Raw genomic sequence first — 14,308 nt, forward strand, 5'->3', positions numbered from 1 at the left:
TGCTCAAAAGTAGGTTTCAGAGTAACAGCCGTGTTAGTCTGTATTCGTAAAAAGAAAAAAGAAAAGGAGTACTTGTGGCACCTTAGAGACTAACCAGTTTATTTGAGCATGAGCTTTTGTGAGCTACAGCTCACTTCATCGGATGCATAGCATATCGTGGAAACTGCAGAAGACATTATATACACACAGAGACCATGAAACAAAACTTCCTCCCACCCCACTGTCCTGCTGGTAACTAACAGCTTATCTAAAGTGATCATCAAAAGTAGGCAAATCAAGGCAGGTTTATCACGACATAAAAGATGCTCCTTTTCCTCCAAATCGCACCACTCATGCAAATTTAACAGGATAAGGCTAAGCACAGCTCCAGTTTCCTCCTTAGAAATCTAGAGTGAGGCCTGAAGGCGAGAAACCAGACTTGTCTCTTCAGAAACCAGGGACGCTTTACCTCCCAAGGAGTCACACAGAACAATCTGGGATGCTAATCGGAAGGATACAGGCAGTTAGGTAAAGTACAAGCAGTGGCTGAAGTCCATATTAGCCACCCCGGAGCTCAGGGCATCCCAAACAGAACCTGTCACAGATTCCATGAGGCTGGCATCAGGCTTCAAAGGGGGCCTCAGCTGCCACACAACTCGAGGGGCTTTCATCATATTCCCACCATAGGCGCCAACTTTCCCCAGCGCCAGTGGGTGCTCGCGCCCTCCCGCCCTGCCCTGACTCCACCCCTTCCCCGCCCCTGCCCCGCCCCCCCCATTCCAACCCCTTCCCCAAAGTCCCTGCCCCAACTTCGCCCCCTCCCTGCCCCTACTGGACCCCTTCCCCAAATGCCCGCCCCGGCCCCACCTCTTCCCCAAGCGTGCCGCGTTCCCCCTCCACCCCCTCCCTCCCAGCCGCGCGAAACAGCTGTTTTGCGGCACAAGCGCTGGGAGCTAGGGGGGAAACGTGGGCATGTGTTGCGCTCAGGGGAGGAGGTGGAGGCGGAGCCGAGGCGGAGGTGAGCTGGGCGGGGGGGGGGCGGGGAGCTGCTGTGCTCCAGCCCCAGAGCACCCACAGAGTTGGCGCCTATGATTCCCACAGCAAAGCCATAGGACAAGGGTTAGGACACATAGTGCCTACAATCGGCACCTGATTGTCCAGTTCCACTGCACTGACACATCATCAGTACCAGGCCTTTGGACAATTGTCAGAGCAAATGAACACACACATACAGAACACACAAACATGAGTGGGGCAAGAAGCAAGGATTCTTTGCTTCAAAACCCGAGAACCAGCACCCTACATCAAGTTTCACTGCAAGGGGTTAGAGCAGCCAGAAGCACCATACGAGATCTATCACTGCTAGCTCCATCAGTAAGGCTACGATTTAGTCAGGAAAAATAACGAGGAGTCCTTGTGGCACCTTAGAGACTAACAAATTTATTTGAGCCTAAGCTTTCGTGGGCTAGAACCCATTTAATCAGATGCATGGAGTCAGGGGTATTTTTAGTAAAAGTCATGGACAGGTCACGGGCAATAAATAAATATTCACGGCCTTGTACTACAAATATCCCTGACTAAATCTTAGGTGGGGGGCCACTGCTGCGGAGGGGGGGCACAGGGAGGGCCGTGGCTCTGCCGGGGAGAGTCAACAGCACCAGGTGCTGGGGGCCACTGAGCAGCGGCTGCTTGCTCTGGGCGCCCCCGGGGCCGCCCAACTGCCACTGCTCTGGCTGCCCCCAGGACCGCTGCCGGAGGCTGCCGAGCAGCAGCGGCTCCTGCCACCCCCAGGATCGCTGCTCAGGCAGTCCCCGGGGCCAGCTGCCTGGGGCTGTCCAAGCAGCGGCCGGTGTGGCTGGCCCCGGGGCTGCTCCAGTAGCGGCTGATGCCGCTGGCTGCGGGGCCGCCCGAGCGGTTGGCTGCAGAGCAACTTGAGCAGCGGCCGGTGTGGCTGTCCCCAGGTCTACCTGAGCACAGGGTCAGCCACACTCGTGGCTGCAGAAGTCATGGAGGTCGCGGACGAATCTGTGACTTCTGCAACCTCCGTGACAGACCCGGAGCCCTATCCATCAGATAAAGCTCCAATAATGGAAGAAGAGGTTAGAACTAGAGGGACATGGAGCTGCCTCCTATTATCCTGTCAATAGAACACACACAATTCCCATTGACTGATCCTGCTGATGGAACAATTAGGCCCCAGAACTTTAGAGCGACTTGGTCAACTTGAAAACACATTTCAAGCAGGTACATTTATTTCCCTAGGTTACTAGGAACATTCAATATTATGGAATATTATGCTCTTTATTCACTTTTTGTATTTCTCTTAGCTGGGTGAGGAGACTCATAGATAGATTCTAAAGCCAGAAGGGACCCTTGTGATCGTGTAGTCTGACCTATATCGCACAGGTCATAGAACTGTCCCAAAATAATTCCTAGAGCAAATCTTCTAGAAAAACAACATTAAAATGCACATTATTTGCTTGTGCCCTGTTTACCGAGTGATCCTGATCGCTCTGAATCAGAGATCTGTCCTCTTAATTGTTTACTCCCCCAATTTTTCTGTCATCTGCAAACTTTACTGGTGATGACTTTGGGGTTTTTAGCCAGGTCAATGATAAAGATATTAAATAGCATGGGGCCAAAGAATAGATTAATAGATTTTAATGTTAGCCTTTAAAAAAAATTGTGGATGCAATTTATGTGGACTTATCCAATGGTTCATCTTTTGTTTATATCAGTTTCATTGTCAAGTTTATGGCTCTGCATTGCTCGGGTTTTGAGCCTTTCCAAAAAACCTGTTTGTCTGAATTTTTTTTAAAATGGTGGAAACATTTATTTTAGTCTCACATTTTTATAAAAGCTTGGGTTTTTAAAAAAGAAAATAAAAATTAAATCTGAGACCAGATTCAAGTTGACAGTATCCCTTTAAGCATTTCTGTATGAAACAAATTAAGGAACCAAGCCACTGACTATGGTGAGATGTTCTAGTTAGACCACAGAGGAAAAAAATATCCCTATGTATATAAATATAAATCTGAACAATCTGTAAGGAAAATGAGAGTCAGACTGCAGCAGCTCATCTGTTGAGGTTTAAAATGAGATGATCAAAATCCTATAGAAACTTTTAAAATAGAAATAAAGGAGACTTAGCAAGAAGTTGTAGAAGTAGGTGCTGAACTTTAGTCTAAATGAGGCTAAAGTACTAGAAGAAAGACTGCGCAGTTCAGAAATCGAGACTTGCAATCTCACTGTGAGTATTTAAGTCCGGGCTTGTAAAAGGGACATCACAACATGATTCAGAAGAGCTGCTCCGACATCCATTTCGATTTCCATGGGATAGTCCCCTGAAATATATTTTGTATCATGGCACTATGATGCAGGAAAAATGTATATCACATACACACAGAGACATGGCAACCCTACTCCCTCTGCTTAGTGAAAATATGTATTTCTCTGCCTAGCAGAGATAAGCAACATGGAAATTCTCGACATTTACATGTGCTCTGTTTCATGCATTTTAAATGCTAGATTTGGACAGCAGAGATCAAATTTGCTCACTTGTAAGTGGTTTGTGTGTTTTGAATACAGCTTTGCTTTTCTTGCTGAAAAGATGAGAACTTTGCACTGGGTTATACAAACAAAGGGAGAAACATGATGTATTTACTGGCTTTTGCCCTTGTCCACTTGGGAAAGATGGATTTTATGTGAAAAGGCTAACTTTTGTGTGTCTAATAGAGCTGAAAGGAACGTAGCTCATTTTCTGTACGCTGTAAGAGTGATCTAGCGGGCAGCGCACAGGACTGTGATCTAGGAACAACTGAGCTCTCTAATCATGGTCCACAGATAGTGTCACTGTCAGAGGCAAGTCTTGGTGGTATTTCTAATATAGATGAATCCTGAAAACAGATCACAGCATAGCTGCACTTTGTAATGTAGACAGCACCTACACCTACAAGGGGCGGTGAGGACACAGAGCCTAATTTACAGATACTAATACATATTATTACTGTTACTTTGTTCACAGCATCAGTGAGGTAGGTCAGCCAGCCCAGCCCAGAGAATAGCATCTCTTTGCTGCTGCTGCAGGAGGAAGAGGAAAAAACTCACTTGGTTTCTTAAGGAACTAGAAAATAACAGCTCGTGTTCTCACCTTGGCTAGAGCAGGGAGTTTATTTTATTACAGGTTAAAAGAGAAGTTTATGGTCTGGAGGAAGTTCTAACTTTTAGGCAATATTTTGGGTCTAAACAACCAGCTACCGTATTACTTGCATATTAACAGATTAAAGAGAGATCTTCATGCTGCCACCACCTCTAGTCTTGTCAGAAACTAATGGGGACGGGGGGAAACTGACAGTGACACCAAAGGAGACAATAGCACTAATCTTTGCCAGGTTGGGCTGGAACAACGCTGCTCTTCCTCAGGGGTTGAAAGTGTTCCATATCCAAAGTTTTTCATCCGTATTGTCAAGAAGCCGGGGCGTGGAGACATCAGGCTCTGCAGGTTAAGGAACAATAAGATGCAGCACAGTGTCTAGTTGCAGAGGTATGTTCTCGGGAGAGATCTAGGGGTCCGCATTTAAACCTAGTTAGGAAACTTGCAAACGGATAGTTTTTGCGCAAGTTGTTTTGTTCTTTTTTCCAGTTAACTCTACAAACCAAAGTTCAAGGCTAGTGAAAATCATGCAGGGGAGTGAAACCAGACAAGGATTTCCCTGGTATCACAGATAAGTGGAGAAGACAGTGCAGGGACCTGGCCTGTCAGCTGCAGCCACCAGTGTCAGATTCTACGGCTGCTAAACAGAGAGCTACCCCCCAGGGGTAGTAGCTGCTAGCCCCACCATTCACCAGCCCCAAAAATGAAGTGCACAGCTTCCTCCCTTCTGGAGAGGGGAGATAAAGTCCCACGAAAAACTGGAAGTGACTCAAAGGGGACTGAACAGAGAAACTGTCTGAAGCGAACTGCCCCTCTGAGTTTCCCAGCAGTAGAGGGATAGTGCTGAGAAAACCCGAAGTAACAAGCAGAAACCCGGCAAAGAGGGTTCCAGCCTGCTGGAAGGGAGTTGATCCCACCCGGAATCCCAACGGTTGGGACTCACAGTGACCAATATGTATCGCTGACCGTAGATGCAAGTTGAACTAGGAAGAGCCGACAGTGCTCCCTGGGGACAGGCCCATGGGCACCGCACTTAGGAGCCGCCTGGATTGCCACAGGAGGTCACTCTTGTTGCACAGCAGGGAGCACATTTGTGCTGTAACTCTTAAACGCTGGCGTAAAAAAGGTGGTTTAGTGTAATTTAAAACGACAGTCCTGACTGCCCCATGGCACACGGGGGGCAGGAGGGGACTTATTGCATCTCCAGCCGGAGCCATACTGGGGCAGGGGCGGTAGCAGCAAGTGCAGGAGCAGCTCTCTGATCGACACCACTTAGGAAGGGAAAGTTTCCTTTGGTACAAATTTTTTGTAACCTGTTTTTAAACACTCCAAGAGCATGTGACCATTTCATTTGCTCCAGCCAGGAATATGCCAATAAAGCACCAGGAACTAAAAAGTGCAGCACAAATGACTCGAGCTGATTCGCAAAAAGCGATGATGAGAGGTAAATGTGCATTGCTTGGACAAATAGCAACTACGGCGGCTTCTGCCATTGCTCCCAAGGGTCCAGCTCCCCTGGGGCTCCAGTATAGACAGGGCTCCAGCAGCTGCTAGTGCGCTAAGACCTTGATGCCAACCCTGCTCAGAGCAGGTCTATGTGACCCAAGACCCTTCTCTGCATTGGCACCACCAGTGGAGGTGAAAGAGTGGAAAATGTTAGGTAATGTAGATGGGGGCAGGAGGGAATGAAAAACAGCTGCAAGTCTCTGAAGAGCATAGGATGGGAGAAAACTAGGGTGTGATCCCAGGGGATAGAACCAAAACCAGCCAGTTCACTTGAATGGTCAGGGGAAGTTGTAGGCTGAATATCAGGAAACATTTCCGTCACAGCCCAAGACAGTCTCCCAGGGACAGAGCTGGAATCAGGGTGGCAACTAGTGATTGTGTGCACACTGCCCACTCTTCCAATTCCTCTTAGCTAAGTGTTAACTCTGCTCTCTGGAACACACAAATAGGGACAGAGTCCCGAGCCTCGCTCAGACAGACCTGCCGTAACACACCGTCGGGTCACTAGCGCAGTGCGGAGACCGCAAAGGGCATGTCCATAAGATATGATTGGGGATTGGTCCTGCTTTGAGCAGGGGGTTGGACTAGATGACCTCCTGAGGTCCCTTCCAACCCTGATATTCTATGATTCTATGATATCTGCCAAAGGACCCCGCACCTGCCCACTGCCATAAACGAAATTGTCTTTGAGACAATACAGACCAGACAGCACAGGCCCGGCTAATGTTTTATTATTATTTCTTACAAGCATTTCCTGGGCCTTTGCACAGCAGGAAAACGAGTACCAGCTGTGAATGCTTGTTCCCCAAAGCCTCTATCAAATTGCTGCTGAAAACACTTCGGCTGCTAGTGCTGAATGGACAAAACCATTTTCAACTGCACTGCAGAAAGTGGGATAGATACCATACGCTTTAAAGGACAGAGGTAAGGCAGGACTAGCAGCTACCTGAATGATACAATAGTAGGACTAGGTGCCAGCTACATCCACTGGTGGAAACCCAGCCACGTGAGGCACTTAAAACTAGACTGGACAAAGCACCCCTGAAATATACTGTAGGGAATAACCCAGTACTGGCCTGAGTAACAGACCAGACTGGAGCCAGTAAAACTCTGCCAGCTCCAATTACTGTCATTTGAAATAACCTGCATGGCTCTAAGTGGAACCAAGAGTGAAGAAAAGAAAATTCCTACAGAATTCAAAGAGCGAACAGTCTGAGAACTCTGTCATCGCAAGTGACTGACGAGGGCAGCTAGGCTCCAGGCAGTAGTTGGACAATAGCACCAAGGGGACTGTAGGTTAAAATTCAGTCTCAGCAACAGATGAGCTGAGTTTGGGGGTCTCAGTCTATTGCCCGGAGAGCCTGTGTCTATTCTGTTATTTTTAATAGAGCATCATGGCCAGCTGCCTGCCCTGGGCTGCTGACAGTTTTACTCAGGGTAACAGAGAACAAAGGGCAATGGTCCATATCTCAGCCCCACAGAGTGGATGGTGTCTACTCTGAGATGGAGGAATCAAACAGAAGGGGCATGGCTGGAATGCAACTCTGAGGTGTGATGCCCTATAGCGGTGGCACTCAGCCAGGGGTACGCGTACCCATGTGGGTACACAGAGGTCTTTCGGGGGAACAGCAACACATCTAGATATTTGCTTAGTTTTACAACAAGCTACATAAAAAGCACTAGTGAAGTCAGTACAAACTAAAATTTCATACAGACAATGATGTGTTTATACTGTTCTATATACTATACACTGAAATGTAAGTACAATATTTATATTCCAATGGATTTTTTTTATAATCATATTGTAAAAATGAGAAGGTAAGCAATTGTACAGTAATACTGTGCTTTGACACTTGTATTTTTATGTCTGATTTTGTAAGCAAGTAGTTTTTAAGTGAGGTGGAACTTGGGGGTACACCAGCTAAATCAGACTCCTGAAAGGGGTACAGGAGTCTGGAAAGGTTGAGAGCTACTGCCCTGTAGGGCTGGGGGAGGGCAGTGGGAGGATGCACCAACAGGCCCTGTGCCCTGAAGCCAGAGCTGTCAGTCAGTCTCACTTACATGAGAAACATAATTCTCCAAATTTGTTCTCTATCTCACATAACTGCAACAGAACCAAGAAATTTACTTCCAACCTCTTTGCCCCTAAGCCACCAGACGTGCTTCCAAGAGAGCTGGGAACTAAACAGGCTTCTCATAGCCTCTCTCCTGACTTATTTTAGTCACTTAACCTGAATCCATCAGCACTTGCCCCGTCTTATCCCATAGCACTTACGGGCTCCCTAGGGTTACAACCAACACATTCAGACCAGAGGCACACAAAGAAGAATATTTCCCCCAGCCCACTTCCCCACTGGTTCTAAAAACAGAGATGGAGTCCGCACAGACAACTAAGGAAAGTACAGAAACTTTTCTCCAGGGAAGCTTTTGCATCTTTGAATCCTGAGTCACGTTTATGAAAGCTTTGGCACAAAACTAGTTCCACAGTTATCAACTGCAAGAGTCACATTTCATTCTAACATACTCCAATTCAAACAGAAAGTGATGTGGAAAAGAGAATCAAAGTTGTGGCTATAAGGCCTAAGATTCCAGTGTCTGCTAAAAAAGACTTACATATGTACAGAGACTGGTGATTTATACCAGTGCAATGTGGAAATTGGGCCCTATTTGCTGCTATAAAAACCTCCTGAATTAAACTAATTGTAGAACAAAGTTAAGTTACATACTTAAATTTTTTATTTTGTGCATAGCTGGATGCTTGGCACAGACTAATTCCTGATTTTATATTTACAAGTTGGTTCCTTCCTGCGGTATTTTATTTTAAAAGTAATTGCAGGAAGCCTTTAACACAAAGCTATATTTCTCAACTGCATGAGGTGGAGGCAGGAAATATATAAAATATTTAAAAGTTTCACCTTTTTCACATTATTCATAATTCTTAAATTTGTCAGTTATCCCTTGCACTGTTCAAAGATATGTCTGTAGTTTAGAATTGTCTAAATCTGATACAAAAATGCGAGCAGATAGCTCCACATACACAGACATTAGATAATAACTGATTATCAAACACGTCAGCGAATGCGAGTACGGAGAACAAATAATAGCCTGCTTGAGAGGGGAGCTCTCCTCAGGGAAATTCGGACTTAAATCCTCAGCCTGCAATTTGTTTGTTTCATTTACAAAATTACAGCATCTCAGATTAGCTGAAGAGCCACTTCACCATACACATACAGTCTAAGGAACGGAACCTGGATTGTTAAAGCATGTGCACAATCTCAACTAGGGCTCCAGTTGGACTCTGACTAGACTCAGTGAGCTAGATTTAAAATACTAGCAGTTTGGCAGGTTCCAGGAGAACTGTGTCCGCGGAAACAGCATTTCACTTTTTTACAAATAAATACTATCATTTTTGTTATAGTTGGTCATTTCTTATAATGCAGGTGGTCTATAAATAACTGGGAAGCTCAAGATTTCTCTTTAGTTTTGCGCTGGAAGTCGGATCTTATGAAAGACAAAGAGGTGGCGGGAATGGAAAGTCCATAGGGTTTGGTATGCAGGCAGCTTCACAGACTTATCATGGATGGTCTTCTCTTCACTCCCTAATATATACTGTATCTAATGCTTTCCTTGGCAGGGGAAGGGAAATGTCTACCCCAGTCCACCAACTCCTCCCTGCAAAAAATCTCATTTTCCCATCTCCAAATATTCAATAATCAAATATAACAACTCTGCATTTTCATCCAAAGATGACACAGCACTTTACAAACACTTATTGCCTGGGTAAAGTGGGTCCATATTATCACCCATGACTGGGAGTGTGGTCCTACAGTTATACCGTGCAACCAAGTATCAGGAGACCTGGAGTCTGTTCCTTGCTGTGCGACCTGGAGCAAGTCTCCGAGATGCTCCAGGCCTCAAAAGGGGAATTGCAATACATACTTCACAGAGGTTCATTCATCACTGTCAGTAAAGTGCTTTGAGATCCTGGAATGGCAGGTTACTATAGAAGTGAAAAGGATTAATATTTATTATGAATTTGCAAGTGGGGAAGTTGGAGATCAGAGAGGTGAATTGGCTTGTCCAACAGAAAGCCGGTGACAAAAGCTGGGAAACCGAATCCAGAAGTTCTTTCTTCCAGTCCAGCACTCTAACCATTAGGCAGCTCTCCACAACTTTCACCCAACGTATGCCCAGGCAGAGAACCATCATTTCTTCACTATATTTTTTTGTGGTTTGCATTACTATCTAATGAAATCTTATCTCTGTCCATAGCAGTGAGACCTTGATGTGGCCTCTCCTTCCCCTCTAGTAATTTCACAAATTAGTTACTGCAGGGCATGCAATTACTTACTTATGGAACATTGCACAAGAGATTCTGTGCAAGCTCTTCCAATTTTAATGGTGTCAAACTTAAAACAACTATCAGAGAGCAGAAGGCCCAGAATTGAAACTCCACCAGAACCCAAGTCTGACAGGAAGTCCTTTTACTAACACCTCCACAGGTTTTGAGAGTTAAAAGAACTTCTTTCATAATCTGAGTGTATGAAGGGTGTTTACATAGATGGACTTCAAGCAAATCCTCCTCTTTTTCCCTTGTAGCATGAACACAATGGGTATTATAACCCTGGACTGGCCTCCAGATGATATTTTGTGTCCATGAAGTCTGCATTCCTGAACATTGCCTGATCGAAAGGTCTTCTCACTTTGGTTTTAACTGAATAGAAAACATTTTTTTTAAATAAAAGCCAATTTTTTGTATTCCACTGACAAATTTTTGTTTAAAAAAATCCTGCTTTTGCAGGAGTATATTTTCTTGTTGTGGTAGAATTAGGGGAAAGATTGCTGCTCAGATTACCATATGTATTTAGGATATTATTATTAAATATTTGTTAAGTACCAACAACATACTAGGGGCTTTCTGAGACATAAGAGTACTTCTTCAGCTAATAAGTAAATTAAACAAACATTTTAACGCTTTCAGAGGACAGGCTGCTGGTAGCGTTGCAGTTAAAGCAAATACAAAAGACCACTTAGAATTAGTTGCAATTTAAATTAATTGGGCTAATAGAGATTTTATCATTTCCCTTCAGTGCTGAAGTCAAAAGGCAAAACAGTTTAGACATCAAAACTAAATACACAGTTTAGAGACACAAAGAAATTCCAAGACAACCTCCTCAGAGCACTAGCTTTTCTGAATTAGCAGAAGAGCATTTTGCTCCCAAAACTGAAGGCAACATTCCATTGTTTATTAAAGAAATCATCAGTGTTTTGGCAACTAACAAAGATAAGTGACAAATTAACACAAAATCCCAGCAGTTGCCAGCAGACACTGAAAATGGGCCAAGGGCGAAGTTCCATTCATAAGCAAATACCCAGCACAATAGTGTGATTCATAATCCTTGACTTACACAAGACCAGAGTTTGGCCAGGCTGAAAAATATATTTAATGTTTGGAACTAGGCAAACTAAGTAAAGGAAGAACAGAGCAAACACCAAAGACAAACAAATGAGAGACAAACAAAAAGAGGAATGGGTGCCTACCTTCTGTCAGCCAAGTCTCCTGAAACTGGCTCAAATCCTGGAAGAGGTCTGCAAGAAAAGTGAAAGGTGCCTTTACTGAAGGCTGGCCTGGGCTGGACTGACAGCAGGATGCTCCAGGGTTGGTGATGTGGGATGGGAAAGAAACACAAACACTGCAGGGAAATAGGGGAGTGAAGCAGAGGGAGGGGAGGGTCTGGTCCCTACCTACTCCCTACCCATGAGCCCTGTCCCTCCCCCTGCTACCTCCACCCACTGTCCCCCATGAGCCCTGCCCCCCCCCACTGCCCGTGGGGTGCTGCAACTGCCTTTACCTTCCGAGTCCTGAGGGGGTGCTAAGCCTGGGTCCATGGGTCTCCTGGTGCCCATCAGAGCTCGGCTGCTGAGGGTCCCATTTCCGGGCGGTTTCTGAAGAAAAGGACAAACCAGCTTGGGAAAGTCATGTCAGGACTGGGCCCTGGGCCCCCTCCCCCGGGGCTGAGAGCAGACTTGGCCCTGGGGCTCTAGCGCTACTCACGTGTGTGAAAGTGTAAGGCACTTGCTGGTCCAAGTACCCTTTCATCCTCCCGTCCATACGTTAGCTCCTCGTGGGCATGGAGCAGCCAGCTCAGCTCAGCGCAGCGACCTGCGGGAGACGGGCAGAGGGAGCCTGTTTCACAAGGGCTGGGGGGCAAACAGGGCGCGCCTCTTAGTCTCGGCTGCACCTGCTTTAGCCCACCACGTCCCAGGCTGGGCCTCGTGGCATCTCCTCCTCCCCGCCCCCCCTCCACGGGCTTGTCCTAGCTACAGGAGCGGGGCTCGAAGATACAGCCCCTTCCTAAAACGACCCTGGGGGCAGGTTACCAGCAGCAGCCCCACCGCCCCCTCCCTGCTCCCCGGCTGCAGCGCTGGGTGTGAGGTGCAACGAGACGTCGTTCATGCTGCATCTGGCAAAACTTGTGCGAAGAGGTGGGGTGATGCCTCGCTCCCCAGTGGTAACTGCCACCCGGCACCCCCGCCCAGTCCCCCCGGGCTCTCACCTGCGGCGGGGCTCCCGGAGCGGCTCAGCCCCGAGGGCTGTGCGTGCAGATATTCCCCCAGTCCCGCTCCCAGGGAAAGGGCTCGCTTTGCTGGCGGCTCAGACAGTGTGCCCGGGGGGAGCCTCCCATTGGTGCATTTCCTCCTTCCCAGGCTGGGCTTTCTTGCTTCTTTGTTTCATTGACTTTGTGAATGAAGCCCCGGGCTGGGACACGCCCGCCAATCACAGCTCGGCTTGGCCCTCACCCAGAGCAGAAGGGGGAGAGGCTACGGCTTCCAGGGCCAATCAGATCGCGTCACTCTGGGATTCATTCAAGGCTGGGGCTCCCATTCATAAAAAAACTCCCAAAGTTCATTCATAAAGGTCTGCAAGGCACGGGGAGCCAGAGCTGTGCTGAGCTGAGTTTTGTGCATGGCACGGCGTGTGCACGGCTCACACCATCAGACTTCCTCAGGACTTACACACATCCAGGCTTGCCAACTCACACTCAACGTGGGGGTCATTTTAAAGCAGCTTTTAAAGTATCTACACTCCTGTTATGAAGGATTTTTTTTTAAAGTTTCAGTGAGACTTTGAAAATATCACTCACATTTATCACTCCTTCTGTCCCGTTGTACCAGCTAGGCAACCGTGGCTTTCAACACCAATTTCTTTGGTATAAGTACTTAGAGCCAATAAAATAAAATAAAATTCCAGTCCCTGAGTTTGCACACCCAGAAAAGAACACCTGCATGTACAGTCAACATTTGTGTGTGCAAACCAGGTGCTCCATCTCTTGCATTTACCTGTTCAAATGTCATTTGCATATCCAAATAAATAACTGTTTTTCATAAACCTATGTGGACTCAAGTTTTTAAATTTCTCCTTAGAGTTCCATGGGGCCATGGACTCAGTTACAAGAAGATATTGTTCTGGGGGAAATTATCCCCTAGACAAAGATTGATACTGGAGAGAGAGTCAAGAAAGAAAGAAAGAAAAAGGGGTGAGTCTTTACATGAAAACTAGGCATAATAACATGTTCTGCACATCACAAATATCAATGTGGAACCTCAGTATGGTAGATTAGAGCAAGACATTCTCTCTCTCTCTCTCTCTCTCTCTCTCTGGTATGTGGCTGTCTCAGACTGTTATTTAGCATAACAGTTAATTAAACATTTTTGAACCCTTCTGCCAAATCAGGCTGTAGCTTTATCTGAAAACATAGCTCAATCACAGTTCAACACTGTCTGCACAGACAAGACTGAACAATGTTTTAACTCTATCATGCAATTAACATCTTTCAGCATAGTTCCTCCCCTCTTCCCCACAACCATGGCAGCTGTGTAGTTTAGTTGGGACTCAGTCCTCAATGCGGGAGATTACGTTGTTGAGATTGCAGTTCAGGCAAATTGCCTGGATATTTTTCGTTTCCATGAATTTTTAGATATTTTGTGACCTCCAGAACAACAAACAGGCTATAAATATTAATCTGTGTTTAATAGTCAGGATGAGACTGAATGGGAAGAACCCTCCCAGTTAGGTTATTGTTGATCTATCTGTTCCATTTCTGCTTAAAATAATTAATTAACACCAAATACCCATACTATTCACTCTCACTTGTGCAGACTGCTGTAAAACAACAACTTGACTTTTACTGGTGGCACATTTCCTGGGTGAGAGATAATGGAGCCTTTGTTATTTCAGCTCTGATTTCAACATATGGTTACACTCTGACCTCTAAACCGGATGGGATTTTCTACTGCAATATTTATTTACTTTACAATGTTTTAATTTCCCACCCAGCTGGCAGTAGCAATATTGCAGGAGGAAGAAGAGGCCTCAGTAAACATCTTCTTTTTACTTTCCATACCTCTGAAAAATACAAACGGCCCTCCTAGCAATCTTTACTGTATTACACTCATTCTCTCTCTCACACACCCACCCACCCACACGCGTGACTGTGTTAACATCAGAGACTCCGAGGCTCTAATAGTGACAAATGGAGCAGCCCCAGCCTTTTACCTTCAAATACGCAGCCTGTCATTCACCTCCCCAATTTCATACTCTTCTCCTAATACCTGAAAGGGTTAATTGCAACAGACATTTCATTTCAAAAGAAAAATTCATGCACTCCT

General features: G+C 46.0%; 1 protein-coding gene across 3 annotated transcripts in view; it reads right to left on the bottom strand.

Moving 5' to 3' along the window:
- Positions 1-12,384, bottom strand: part of ETV4 (ETS variant transcription factor 4) — a 45,209-nt gene extending 32,825 nt beyond the window's left edge. For all 3 annotated transcript variants that reach the window (XM_074941049.1, XM_074941048.1, XM_074941047.1), the window contains exons 1-4: positions 12,196-12,384; positions 11,694-11,801; positions 11,491-11,584; positions 11,180-11,227 (exon numbers count right to left, since the gene is read on the bottom strand). In XM_074941049.1, the coding sequence (XP_074797150.1) occupies positions 11,180-11,227; positions 11,491-11,584; positions 11,694-11,750 (199 nt within the window). In that variant the 5' untranslated portion in view covers positions 11,751-11,801; positions 12,196-12,384. The remainder of the gene's footprint in view (positions 1-11,179; positions 11,228-11,490; positions 11,585-11,693; positions 11,802-12,195) is intronic.
- Between the last annotated feature and the right edge of the window lie 1,924 nt (positions 12,385-14,308).

Source organism: Natator depressus, chromosome 27 (genome assembly GCF_965152275.1).
Source record: "Natator depressus isolate rNatDep1 chromosome 27, rNatDep2.hap1, whole genome shotgun sequence".
Lineage (NCBI taxonomy): Eukaryota > Metazoa > Chordata > Testudines > Cheloniidae > Natator > Natator depressus.